General features: G+C 40.7%; 1 protein-coding gene across 3 annotated transcripts in view; it reads left to right on the forward strand.

The window, feature by feature from the left end:
- Positions 1-14,545, forward strand: part of KDM4B (lysine demethylase 4B) — a 91,093-nt gene that overhangs the window by 26,022 nt on the left and 50,526 nt on the right. For all 3 annotated transcript variants that reach the window (XM_084302745.1, XM_084302746.1, XM_084302747.1), the window contains exons 6-7: positions 10,103-10,152; positions 13,332-13,435. In XM_084302745.1, coding sequence (XP_084158871.1) covers positions 10,103-10,152; positions 13,332-13,435 — 154 coding nt within the window. The remainder of the gene's footprint in view (positions 1-10,102; positions 10,153-13,331; positions 13,436-14,545) is intronic.

The following is a 14,545-nucleotide window of genomic DNA, read 5'->3' on the forward strand; positions in this document are numbered from 1 at the left end:
GGAAGGCCATTTGGCAGCGAGGGGCTCCTTGCAGCTCACAAATTTCCTTCCAGCCTCTGCTATCCCATGTAATCTGTTTTACAGCTTTGCAGTTTTGGATTGAAAAAGTAGAATTTATGGTGATGGTTGATTTATAGATTAACTGCAACACCATTTACTCTCAGGCAGATTTGGCAAAGCAAGACCCTTTTCTGTTGATAAAAGAGATAGAAGAAGGAACACTGATATTCATTAAAAGAAATCAAAGGAAAGGGAGATAAAGTATGACCAGGCAGAGCAGCTTTTCACTCTGCTACATCTTCCACAACTGCTAGGTGAACGCTGCTTTGGGTTTCTGCATTGAGAATTTGTGTGCATGTTGATTTTGCTCTGAGATTCATGAAAGGAGTGATATATTGAGATGCAGAGTTGCATCCCCCTGTAATTCACTGATAAATGAGAGCAGTGCAGCAGTGAGTTATTAATACAGCCTTTCAAGCCTCATATACCGCAGTCATTAGTTAATCAATACAAACCTCACTACGCTGCTGATATTCAAACGAGCCTTCCCCCGGGCTCCCCTAGGGCTGAGGGCACTGTTAGTCCTGGAGGTGGTGCTGTGCCTGAAGGATGATGTAACCCTCAAGAAAAAGGGGCCGTTGCAGCGTAGTAGGCTGCTTTACGAGTCCGAGGGATCGGCGTGTGGTGGGGACTGGAGTGTTTTTAATGTAGTTAAGTCACCAAACCAAACTGTACGAAGCACTAGGAGCCCAGGGATGTGTGATGGGGGTTATCTTCCAAATCAGGTGCCTGCAGTTGGAACAGGATTTTTCTTTCTAATGGGCTTGGAGTTTTATTGTGGTGTTATGCTGTTGTAGATCGATTATTAGAAGATAACTTTTCATGATGCAGGGGAGGCGTGGTATTCTGGGCAGGTAGGACTTGCACATTGCCTTTCTGCAGTCACTCTCATCTAACACAGAAAATATTGTGAAGGCCACAGCAGACTCAGACTGATGGGATCAGCTGTGTAAACCCTCCGAGGAGGGGCTGTTGCTCTGTAGGAATGGGTGAAGTGACCTCGGCCAGCCGGCTGGCTGTTGGTATCCATTCGCTCTGCTCCTTTCACTCAGCTCTGTCACATCAGTGCTTTTTCTTCTTCTCCTCCCAGCTGATGTCCTCTGCTCTTTTTACTATTCTTATTCTTGCCTAAATCCACTGCAGAAGATACACTATTAGTACACACTTTGATACCATTTGATTTTTCAGTGTATGCATTTTGCACTCTATTGTGTGTGTTTAGTTTCCTGAAATTAAAAACAAAATTTAAAAACTCCTACAAGTTGGGGTTTGCCTGTTAGTGGTTGTTCTGAGCATAGCAAAGTGACGATCCTTCTAATCCATGGCTCATCTTTGTGCTCTTCCATAATGATTTTGAGAGGTGGTAATGCTGCTCTGTGATCTCATTCTTATTTTTATAGTGGTGTCTTCAAGTGGGCTCCTACTCCAGCATTTAATGCGTGTGCTGCCGCTTCCGCCAGCACTAATAATTCATCACAGCTCAGTAGTCCCAGTCTGGATTGAAAGAAGCGTGCCTTTGATCCAAGAAGGCTCTTGCTGAAACTCATTCTTGCGTTTTGAAAGTGTCTGCTCAAAGCTCAGGCCTGATTTGAAATGAAGATCTATGGAAGTCTGACAGGATCACAGATTGGTTTTAATAACTGAGCCTTTTGAACGGTGCACTCTGCCACTGAGACAAGATGGGAGGGAGAAGTGCTTCCATGCTTCACGGAGCTCTTTCAGCATGATCTGACTTGGGCCCTGGGGGAGAACGAGCTTGCAAATTCCAGCTTGGCGTGGCCCTGAAGTGGGTTGGTTCAGAGAAGGAACCAACAGTGGCACTGCAGAGCTTTGTCTGTATTCGCGTTTTATTAACACATTGGCAGAAATCAGCGGGGATTTTTTTCTTTGCTCAGGAGAGAAAATTGACATTGGGTGACGCCAAGTGCAGTACAAGTGTAGTTTAAAATAACAGAAGCCTATCGTAATGGCAGTACTTAAATAGCACTCTGCGTCGTCGGAGTGCTGTGTGATTGTTAACTAGTTAATGTTCTAAGTAACATCTGTGCTGGGTTTCTAGCCACTTCATTTCTAACTGGACAACTGACGTGGCAAGGGGGATTGAGTAGACGAAACACAGGAACCTTTACGAGCTGTGTCACTGATCTTTATCAGACCTTAGCTCCAGCACTCCTAGTTCTGATGCCGGTGGAGCACAGGCACTGGCTTCAAAGGCGTTGCTGTGGCTTGTAACAACCTCGTTTGGTGGCTGAGGCTCATTACATCTTTGGAATGCTTTCTTCCTCCAAAAGGAAATGTGTGTAGTGGCATTGCATCTCTAGCACAGGGGGTTTCTGCATTCAAAGATACCTTTCATTACTAACCAACAGATTTCTTTTGGTCTGCTGTAGGAAGCTATTTGTATTCTTCTCCAAAAGCAACGAGCAGGAGCAAACATGTGCTGGTGCCCAGTGAAGGAGGCAGCTCTCACAAGCCAGTTGGCACAAGATAAAACATCTGTGATCTCCCCTGGTTACCTCTTTTTCTCCAGGTTTCTTGAGTTGTGTTGAGGCCTTTTTACCGTGTAAGGGCTTTGAAGCACAATCTTTGCTTCTTTTTGTGTTGGTACAGTTTCCATTATGAAAGGAACCAGTAATTAATAATCTGATTACCAGTTTAGGGAAATAAATGTGATGTGAACAGGTTCTTCAAAACAAATAACAGCGAATGGTAAGAGGATGCATATTATAGTCATTCATCTCTGTTGAATTGTATACTAATTATCTTCTTGGCCAAACTGAATGAATAAATGATTTCATAATGTTTTCCCCCAAACACCTTTTCTTAGTAAAATACCCCCTTCATACAGCTCATTCACTGCATGCAGAAGCAGACTGTGGGTTTATTTTGTGCATGTGGAAGTAGAATCACTCCAATGTGATTTGTAATTTTGTGCTTTGTGCCCGGCATTTGTTGCTGTGAAGCTTACTGGACTGTTACATTGGTAGTCTTTCCAAGACCAGATGGTTGCTCATATTTAAACTCCCTGTTTTAAAATAGTATTTAAAAATTGCATTTGGGTTCTGGAAAAATCTTATATTCTCAGTTCTAGGTTAGTTCTAGGTTAGTGAAACAATGTGAAATGTTTAATTGCCTGGTTGTCTTCTGCACGGTCTGAAGTTTTGAGTTCAGGTGCACCTCTTGAAAATTTTTATTGCTTTAAAATCAGAAATTTAAAAAGCTGCTGTCTGATGCTAGTTCTTGAAACGAATGTCTCTAATACCATTTCTAGCTCATGGTAGCTTTAAGAAGAGCCTTTTGATGAGAGTGATTTAACGACTTGTGATCCGTAACCGTTGGTAATCTTCCAGCAGTCGATCCATTAGGATTCGATACAAAGTCCAGAGTGGCCTGAAATATCCTGCCTAATGTTGCTGCAGAACAAACTGGGTTGTAATTGCCCAGACATCAGTTTCTTAAGGGAAGGAGGAGGTTTCTCATCTTGGGTGTTCTGCTAAGAGCAAAATTACTTGCTGCTTCTCGGTATTGTGGTTGGCAGTGGGGTTGATAATTAGACAGCTATGCTAATGGAAGAGGGATCTTATCATGTGGAATAGCCTCCACGCTGAGAGCGCTCACTGTTACCTTTCTGAGCAGGTTTTGTCCTGGTTTTCTTCCTGTGCTCGTTCCCATAGGGTTGCACTTGAGCAGCTGACTTCAGAGCTCATTTTTCTCTGAGCTTTAGAAGACAGGTTGATTTGGTGTGCTCGCGTGGTTGTAATCTTGTTCTGTCATTACCTATTTACTCCTTATTATGGCTTTTTGAGCAGATACTCCCAAGCCTCTGTGTTTATCTTTCTTCCTATGTGTATTTCAATAAAAATGTCATTATTTGAAATCATTGACACTGCTGGTTAAAGATACTGAATTCCATCATCTATTGTCCTGTAAAATGATCCATTAAAGATAAAACTGCAGGCACTCAATAAAGGTTTTTTCTTAGGAACAAGGAGCTCTCTGATCCGTGTGCGGTCTTATCTCTGGAGCACGTGTTTGCATTCTTGATGCAGAGGAGCCACAACAGAGGGGGTCAGATGAGGGAGGCTGGAGATTTTTTCCTTTCCAAATGGTGATTGTGAGAAGTGGAACTGAATACCTGAAGTAAATTCACTGTTGGATAACCTCAGATACCGATGAGGAGAAGAAGCGGTGTTGATTGCTGTCTCTTAACAAATTGGGAGGGAGAAAGGGATGAAGGACTGCTAAACGTGGAGGACAGTAAAGGAGAGGAAAAAGAGAGCTGGCTGAAGGGTAGGGAGCTGACAGTGCTCGCGACGAAGGAGCAATCCATTCTTGTTGTTGAAATGCCTTTTCTCCAGACAGGCTGCAAAACCAGCTTAAAGAACAGTGCAGAAAAACTCTGATTATTGCTCTGAGCTCTGTTTTGACACTGCTAGGAGATGTATTATAAATACTTTACCTTGTAAAAAAAAAAAAAAGGTCTTAGAAACAGGATGTGAACTTTGCAGGCGAGGAACTCCTCTGCGCATAGTAGTGGCTCTTACGGCTTCTATCAGGTGATAAATATTCTTGATAGACTAAGGTTTGGTGTTTTTTTTTTTTTGGAAGCATTTCTGCTGTCAGGGAGGCTAAAGACGTTGAAGGTTAAGGTCCAGATTATGCATTTACGGACACACTTTATCTTACAGAGATTGAAGTAATAGCTTTTTATTCTGCCTGTCACCACCGAGAGTAGGCTGGCATTTGAATCTTCAAAGGGTCAATATTTTTGGCACAACTAAATCTGCTTTGAAGACAGATAACTAACCCCCAGTTTGACGCGTGGTCTTAGGCATTTTAAATGTGCTTTCGCTTTTTGTTTGCGTTCCTTATTTCAGTAATTATAGCGTGTTAAACTGTGTGGGCCCTGTTTGGCCAGACCTTGTGCAGACACTGTGAAATTAACTTTCTTACCTTCTAACAGGAATCGGGCTGAAGTGACATTTCTGAAGCTGAACCTCTGCCCGTGGTGCCCAATCCCCAGTAGAGAGCGGTCGCTTGCGGTTTAGTAATCTAGTAATTGCTTAATTGCTCCGTTTTGGCGAAGGAGAGGCCAAGCTGCTGACGTGCACGGTGTCGTAACTATCCAAACCTGTGCGCCTGTGTCACAGCTGTAGCAAGAAAAGGGCTTGGAAGCTTTGAGGGAAGCTTGAACTAAGGGACGGGATGCTCTGGCGCTCTGCCGAAGCTAATGATAGCTTCAGGTGAGAACGGTGTCCCTTAAACCAGGAGGAACTGGTGGGGAGGGCACGAGTTGGCTGAGGATTGCCTGAGGCAGCAGCGCTTTGTTACGGGTAAAATGTTTTAATAGCTTTTGAGACAAAATTGAACCATCCTCATCCCCCACTTTGACGAGGCAGCCTTAGGTCAGAATCTGAGCTAGCTTGGAAAGCCCCTGAAGAACATCTGATGCCGGAAAGCTGTGACATTGCAGCAGTGAATTCCCTCTTATGTCATCCTTTAATGGCTTCTGAAGCAGTCCTTGTATCCCAGGATGGCCGGTGTACTCTTTTTTTTTCACTGACACACTCATTTAATTCTTAACTCACAAGACATTTGCTTATTTATTTTCATTGTTCCCGATAATAATTCGAAGCCATTAGAGGGGAAAATTGTATTCAAAAATGCTGTTTCACACTTTATTTGTTTGATGATTTAGAGCGATAGAAAATAGCACATTTGCTGGCTTTTATAGTCTGATAATTATCCACATCCATCAAGCCATTCCAGGGGAATAAACAAAACACCAAGAAAATTACACCGTTAATGACATCCTTTATGGCAAATAGGAAGGATCTTTCGCATTAAGGATAAAAAGGGGACTGTCCGGTTAAACTTATTACTTGTTAACAAAAGCAAGCTAGCACTCGATGGGAATGATCATCTCACACGTTTGTGGCTTTGGGGCATGTACCTTCTAGACCCGTCATCCCGATGTCTGGTAATTACCATTAGAATCAGGTTTGCAGGATAGTCAAGAACTCCGAAAATTAAACGGAAATAGAGATCAGATATGCTGGAATTAGGTTTCGTGAAACAAGTTTGGAAGCTGAAAATCTTTCATGTAGAACAGTGAGTTCCATTTTCGTACAAGTGATACTTAATCTATTTCAGGGACTTGCTCTTGTTTTAGTAGAAAGAGTAGGAAAAGGTAATTTAGAAGGATCAGTATATTACTTTCAGATTGTTGACTTCAGGGTAAGATGACATTTGAGTCATATAGCTGTAAGTTTTTTATCTTGAGGGTTTTTTTTTTCTGTTCTGTAAATCTTGTGTTCCCTGGCAAGGCAGCAAGACGTTATTCGTGCAGTAATTCAGCAGGCTGCTGCGTGGCAGCTTTTGGGGTTAAGTTTGGCCCTTTGAACCAACCAACCGAGGTAAGGCTGAGCTGACTATTGGGAACAGGTACTTGAGATGTGGTCTCTTGGTTTGTCTGCAAGCCCAGTTTCCTGGAAGTTCAATGCACCTGAAAGCGGTCGCTGGTTTGGCACTGTTTGCACCAGTTTAGCTCTTACTGGGGAGCCCAGATGAACCAGAAGGGACAGATACTGCACTTGAAGCAGTGGCTCAAGGTCAGCATTTTTGGCACTGTTGTTTTTTCTCTTGGCTGTTGCGGATGTTTTCTCTGAAGCAGAAGTAGCCTCTAAAAAGATAGTTATTAATAAGGGCTGTTAAAATATTTATGCTGCCAGCATCACTTCTCTTTAATTTTGTGGCTGTTCGGGACGACAGAAAATCCTTGCTCCATCTTTGCTGTGGTTGGAAAGAAATGTCTGCTGAAGGCTGTGTCAGAGTTAGGTCTGCTGTGCTCCTGAGTCTTACTCGGCCAGATGGATGTCGTGAAACTGCTTCTGTCAACAGTGGTGAAGCATCGGGTAGTTGTCAGCCTCGTATTCCAGACACAGCCCAGTTTGAGAACCTTAATGGAGACTGTGGTTTATTTTGACCAATTGATGTAAAAGTCCCAGTGGTATTTTTCAGTGCTTTTTCTTCTCTTTTCATGTCTTTGTGGAATGCATTTATGCTATCATCTGAATGGGGCAGGAAAGGGAAGCAGTTCTACATGTGCTTTTCTTTTTTCTTTTCAAGATTTTTGATAGGATGGCTTTTGTTTCTGGTGTTTATCCAGAGGAAACCTATTTCTCTTAGTGTTAGGGCTGGGGTACTAAAGGAAAAAGAACCCTACTCTTTGATGAAAAAAACCCTTGAAGTGTTCGAAGTGATGCGTATAGAAAAAGAAGTAATTGGCTATGCATTACCATGCGTAATCTTGGCAGCTGTCTCTGGAATTAAAGATATTTTGCTGTTGATCTGAACCCCAACCTGTGGGTGCAAGAAGGACGGTAAGAAATCGTCTTCAGTGACAGTGCTTTGTCAGTTCCCTCTGTCAAGTATTTTGTTCCTAATAAGTGCCTGGCCATTTTTCACAGTGAAAGCGGGAGGATGCTACCATAAGGTCTTACACAAAAGGCAGCCCTTTGTGGATGCTTATATGCTCAATTACAATACTCCTTTGATTGCAGCAATTTCGAATCTTTCCATGTCACCTCCATTGTTATTCTACCTTGTAATCAATCATTTTATGTCTGATCATATACAGCTAGCTAGCTCAATCTGTGCAATGCTTGCAGAAGCCTTCTGTTTCTATTACTGGTTTTAAATAGCAGCCCAAATTCTTTCTTTATTGCCTATCTTTATGTAAATCGGTCAGATTTGTGAGTGCAACTTAACGCAGAATTTGACCTACTCTTAATTCTCTTCTGCAGTTAACTTTGTGAATTTCTAAGAATACATTTATAAGGATGTATAGACTGTTTCCTAAAAGACTTGGTCCAAACAAAGAAGTTAATTTATAAAATTGGAGTCAGCTATTACCGAGAGGCTGTTCTGTGGTAGGGTGTTCTGATTTGTGTATTATTATTCCATATAGTTCTTGTTTATAAGCTGGAAATTCCTCCTTTCTTGCTGGTTTCTATCCAGGCAAGTCCTTTTTCTTTGTTTCTCCCTGGACTGCTCTCCAAAGCTCAGCTTGGCTTTTTGCGGTCTGCAGTTTCAGATAGCACAATAACCATGTTCCAATATATTAAACTTTTAACATCCTCAAGATTCAATTAATCTTATCTTTACAACTCCCAATTACAGACACTAATTAAGTGAAGGTTGCATTGTAGACTGGGGATATTACATTAATCATCAGCAGCCTTGTAGCCATAAATTAGTTCTTTCCCAATCCTTCAGCATTTTTCCCAGAAGAAATGGAATGTCTCATTTCCCTGTTTTAAGGGACATTAATCCCACAAAGGAGCTTTGGATCGGGATTAGTTTTATCACATTTATGTAAGTGATGAATGGTCTTTGTAAAATGGAAGTTACTAGCTTTGTCCTAGACAAACGAAATTGAATTGTTTGACAATTATGCAATTTAAGGCACTGTTAAACTTTGGTCAGAGGACATTGGGAGCCCTTTGCTATGTTTATTATTTTATAAGATTAGGTGCTACATAGTGTTTTCCCTTAGATTTTTTTTAAGCCATCAATTTAAATCGGCTTAATGTCTAAATCTTTCTTGAAGCATCCTATGTATGATTTCTTTCCTTGGTTATCCTTTCTAACCTGCTAGATCACAAAAGGTAAATTTTTGTTTGTGGACAACAGCAATATGGGATATGACTCCTTTCTTTCTCCTTACTTTGTAAATAAACTTTTAAGTTGAAAATTGAGAAGCTGAGCAAGGGGACGGGCTGAAAGCCCTTAAAACTTTGAGAGATGCTATCATTAGCAGAGCAATACTCTTTAGCTGTTGTTGAGATCATGCAGTTGCCTGCTTACAATATCCTGTTTTCAACTTGTTATAATGAGACGTGATGGTTTTGACAACTTTATTGAAAATAACAAAAATAACTCATTTTTTATTATTCACGTCGTGCAGAAGTTATAGCTAGTAATAAATGTAATTCTCACATATAAATTTTCAAAATTCTCTCTTACTGTTACAAAAATGAGTATGAGAGCCATGTTTAATTTGATGCAGTGTGTAAACAACAGTTTAAAAAATTCCACTGACATTATTTTTGTCATCTTTTTAAACATGTTTAAGTATATCACGGTATTCAGTTACCTCGTAGCCTGAATATATAAAATCTTGACACCTGAATTTTGCTTCTGTGAATAACTTCATATAACTTCGTATAACTTCAGAGCAGTAAGCTAACTAAGAACTTTTGGGAGGCAGAGGGGGAACACATCTGAAACTTTTTTTGCACTCTTTCTACATCAGTCATACAAAACTTTCTTTAAAATGTTTAGAAGTTGTTCCCCATATCCTTTAATGCTGTTTTCCTCACAAGACCCTGCTTTTTCCATTCACCTCTTCAAGAAAATTACCCAAAAGTTTAATTCTGTTCCTCTCACATCAGATACCACAGTCTAGCACATAGACAAGGATTGACTGCTGTTGTGAATAGTACATACTTTTCTGAATAAAACCTAAAAGATTCGCATTTTTCTTTGAAAAATGTTTATCTTCATTTCCTGTAGGTATGGCAATACACACAGACCCTCCCTCACACCTTCTCAGCCTCTCTGAAATGTCTTACTTGTTAATCTTTAGCACAGCCTTATGGTTTTATTTTGCAGCTGTCTTTTCCTGTGGAAACCAAGCCTGCTGTTCCCTGTGCTGAATTATTTCTGTTGTATCATCGCTTTGTCACCTCAGTTATCCCTCTACCTTATGAAGTCCTGTGATTGTGTTTTAAACAATCACAGACAAATATCTCGCCTCGTGTAACGTGTCTGAGGGCTTTGATGGGAATACTGGCTTTTCCCCATGTGTTATACTCGTGTTGATACCTTCCAGACCTCGAAATTTTTGGTTATGTTTCCAGACGTTAATTGTACTTGTGCTGTGCTGAAAGTTATTACCACGGTTGTTTTTAGCCCATTTTTATTTCACTGTTTTTAGGTTGCGGTATGATTTTTTTGTTCTTCTCTGACTTTCTCCTAGGTATGCCATTCCTCCAGAACACGGCAAGAGGTTGGAACGCCTGGCAAAAGGTAAGCTTAGCTTCTTCCCATCTTAATGCTGCTTGGACAAATACACAGGTATCTTCCTAGTAAAAATTAAAGCATCCTAGAGGAGAATCCTACCCTTAATTTTCAAACGGATTTACAAAGAATTGATTTTGAACTGACAACTATAATTTACTATTGCGAGAGCTGCTTGATGAACCCACATTGGTATAATAGTTTCAGGGGCAGAAAGCTTGTCATCTTGTCAGAAGCGCTGTGAACATTTCCTACCAGTGCAACTGTTTTCTCAAAGCCTCAGACTTCTGACACGCTATGGCCCTAACTAAAATTGATGGAAAAAAACTTGATTTTTGAGGCAGTGAGACCATGTGTGGGAAATGGCTTTAATAAGAGATGCATTGTGCATCTCCATGTGTAACAGGAGGTTTGTGGCAGTGACTTGAGAACTCTTGCTCCGGATCTATGGTGTGTGGCCTTTGGGGTCTTTGTGATAATTCCCTCCCATTACACACATTCTGCTGGGAAACAGTGTGGTATAAACCATTCTTTCTCACTACTCTATCAATGTTACATATACAGCACTGGCATTGATTACTTTTGATCTTAACTAGGCACGTGCCTACAAATGCAGCAACAGCATTCATGGAGAACAGCTAGGGGAGTTCTTGCTTCCCTGTGTGATGATGCACAGTGTTTGGCGGCTTGCCTTTTATTCCAGCCTCGTCCCTCTTCATCTTCTTAGTACAATAAAGTCCATCTCAGAAAGCAGGGCTAGCTTGAGCTGTGATAAACTTCCACCTCTCACCAGGCTGGCTGTAATTTTTGGCTTTACAAAGTGCCAGCCTCAGCTGCCGAAAACCCTGTGTGCGTGTTGTTGCCTGAGTACCTGCCAAGGTCATCCTGCAAGCTGCCTCCTGCCCTTGGTGAGAACGGCAAGCACAGACATCAGTGTTCTGGTGTGGGCACTTCTGATTTCCAGTTGGTAATGGTGGAAGCTTCAGGAAAGATGACTGACTGCAAAAATACATATTTTTATTTGTTGATGTTGTGTTTGTGCTTTGTTGCTATTTTTGCGTACTTGCAAATGTTCTGAGTGCTGCCCAGCTAAAAAAAGCTGCTGTCCCAGAATAATTAACTCAAAATCTACACGTTTCATCTTCGATGAGGCATGCTTTAATGATTTAAATCTGTTGTTGAAGATAATGCTGCAAAGGCACTGCTGTACTAAGACAGGAAGATCTGGAAGGCTGCATGTATTCTGATGCAAAATAATAATAATATCGGTAAAGTAGGTATTCATAGGAATGGTGTTTCTTGCTGACTGTCATTATAGAGATTGTTTTTCACTTGAATAAAAAAGTGGAGAGTGTTGAAGGGATCAGTTGACAGTGTAGGATAAATATAGAATAAATGGGTATAAATTTCCTAGGGCATGGTTGTATTGTCTCTTAATGCAGAGGAAAACAATATCCCTAAATATTACTAATATTAAAAATTGTTGCTCAGGAAAAGTTGTATTTCAAAGTTACTTCGGGTCTGCAGAGTTCTGTTTAATCATTTGTCAGGTTTTATGGAAGCTACTGTTTCATCTATTAGAAAGTTAATAAATCTAGATGACTCGTGTTCTGTAGAATCTGAAATATCACACCAAAGTCTGACACGGTAATATTAAGACTCTTGCTGTTTGTAACTTCATTTTACTGATGATCAGTTTTGGAAGCACAGTGATGGCTGGCAATAAACCGGACACAAATTATCAATGATTTATTTTATGCTGGTTGTTGCCTTATGGAAGTTGGGATGAGTAATGCTTTAAAACTACAATGAAGCAGCATTACTGCTTGGGCATCCTCCCTGTCCTGTGCATCAGTGGTCTATGCTATGAAGAGGTTCACTATGGAGAGATGAGTGTGCAATTAATATGGAAAATGAATAGCTGAGCTGTAAATGGGCTCACTGGGAGAGTTGTGGAGCCCATGGAGAGAATGTTAATGTGTTGCCATGTTATTGGTGCTAATCACTTAAAATGTGCTTCTTTATTAGTGGCTTTAATGAGAGCCACTTAAACTGTGCATTAAAAAGAGGAAGTGCAGAGAAGGATGACAGACTGGGTAGTAGACAGTCATAATTGTAATTGAAATGCTTTTAGGACAAAAACATAAGAAAACTTGGAATCCAGCAATCCTTTTTTCACTTTCTGAAGCCCCTTCCATTATGTCCCATCAATTAGTTTTGTTTCCAGAGCTTGGTTGCCTTTTTTTTTTCTTTCTTTCTCCTAAATGGTGGTGGTTTTTTTAATCCCTATAAACACGTAATTTGTTGATTGAATCACCCGCACACATGGTCTTGAACACAGTGCTTTTACATCGGTCTTGCTGATGTTTTGGGGAAGGCAGTACTGACATCAAGAATTTTGTTTGGTTTTTACCCTACTCTTAATTATTTGTGGTTTGTTTTAATGACTTGGTGTGGATCTTGTAGCTCTGGTTGAACTTGCACTTCGTACTGTTGAGATGCTGAGTCAGATCACGCTGGCTCTGCCAGACTTACGAGTGACTGCCGTGGCCCGTGAATAAGTGTCCCTTTTTCCACTACATTGTAGTGGATTTGTTTTGTTTTGTCTCTTTCTTTTGACTGCATATTAACATCTGCATGCTTATTTTTTTTTTCCCTTTAGGCTGGTATGTAGGGCAGATCGTTCTGGAATCGTTTGATAACAGTTGTGTTACTTTCCCAGGAATAATATAGCTGCCCATCAAAGAAGGTATAAAAAGGACATATCAGTATGGAGTAGATGGTGCATGCTTGTCAATTTTTCCTTGTCCATATTCAGAAAAAGGGTGGCTCAGAGTCTAGCCCAAATGTGAGACAGCCAGGTTCTGTTTCTTAATTTGTTAGGATTTTGCTGAAACTCTGGCCAAGTTGCTTATGCCCAAATATGTATGATTTACAACCTAACTCTCAACTTGAATGGGATTAACACTTATGTGCATCAACGTGCGATTTTTTTTCCCCACAAGATTTATGTGGTATTTTAAACAGCGAGGCATGTGCTAACTACTGACATCTTTAGTCGTATGCCTATTGTTTTTATCTATCTGAAGTATTTAGGCAGGTTTTCATTTTGTCATCTTATCTCTGATTAAATAATGATTGGATATAACACTCCAGAACTGATAGTCCTCTTTGTAATGTCTCCACAGGATTTTTTCCTGGAAGCTCTCAGGGATGCGACGCTTTCCTCCGTCACAAGATGACCCTCATTTCGCCCTCAATCTTGAAGAAGTACGGCATTCCTTTTGACCGGGTATGTACCAAAAAGATGCTTTGGAGATGCTGGTAAGCTGCTGAGTTGTGCAAACCACAACCCCCCTCTTTTAAGGAAACAATTCATTGCAAGCCCCTGGGGAGCAATTTGCTTAATTTCTAAATGCATTATTATGCTAAATGTGTCATATCAGTTTAAACCAGCTGGATACCTGTAAATGAGGATTTGTGGTTTGTCTAGGACATGCTTTGTGAAGTACCTCCTATTCATAAAACCTTTCACAAGAGCTAACTTAAAGATTGTAACTTCATCATTTACAGAGCTTCTCCAGGTAGACAGGGCTAAACTCTAATTCAGGTGCTATGGCTTATCAATAGGCTGCATAACTCACAACTAATTCTTGAACGCAAGTTTATTTTTTTTCTCCTGGATCCAGTATGAATCAAAAGCTGGAGTTAGACGTACTGGTTCCCTGTTGTACAAGCCTTCTGTCCACACAGAGCCAGTAAGGATCCATGTATCTTTTAAGTCGTCTTATTTGAAATGCTGGGTCATGTTTATTTGGCATGATCGCTTTAATATGCTTATTCTCAAAGTCTCTGGACAAGAAGTAAATCTCCTCAGCCAAGCATGCTTACCACGGATTTCATATCTGTGCAGAATCAATCAAGCAGCTACTGCTTCTGCATGTTACCAGCGCATGGAGCTCTTGTCCTGCCAGGGAGGTTAAGACAATGTGTTAGGGTATGATCCTGTCTGGGTGTGGGAAAGGGAATTGAGTTGGAGACGCTGTGATTCTTAACTCTGGTGGGTTAAGAATCAAACTGAATCAACCTCAACCCCCTCGCATCATCCGCATTCTAGATATTTTATGCCCTTCTTTTTCTAAGTAAGAACTCTTGAGCTCTGATCAGTTTTAAGCATGATCTTGCTAGAGTTAGTCCACCTGAGACGAAGTATGGCGCCTATTTGATGAGCCTAGTGATTCTTTGAGATGGAGGTAAAAGATCTTGGCTTTTTTATAGCATAAAAACCATGAATTCATTCAATTTACTGCTCCAGGGACTGTTTCATTTTTCCTGGTGGAAGGCTGTGATGAATGAAATTTGAAGTGTGATCATCTGGCTTGTCAGATGAGCTTGCTGTCAG

Source organism: Netta rufina, assembly GCF_964035555.1.
Source record: "Netta rufina genome assembly, chromosome: 28".
NCBI classification, from domain to species: domain Eukaryota; kingdom Metazoa; phylum Chordata; class Aves; order Anseriformes; family Anatidae; genus Netta; species Netta rufina.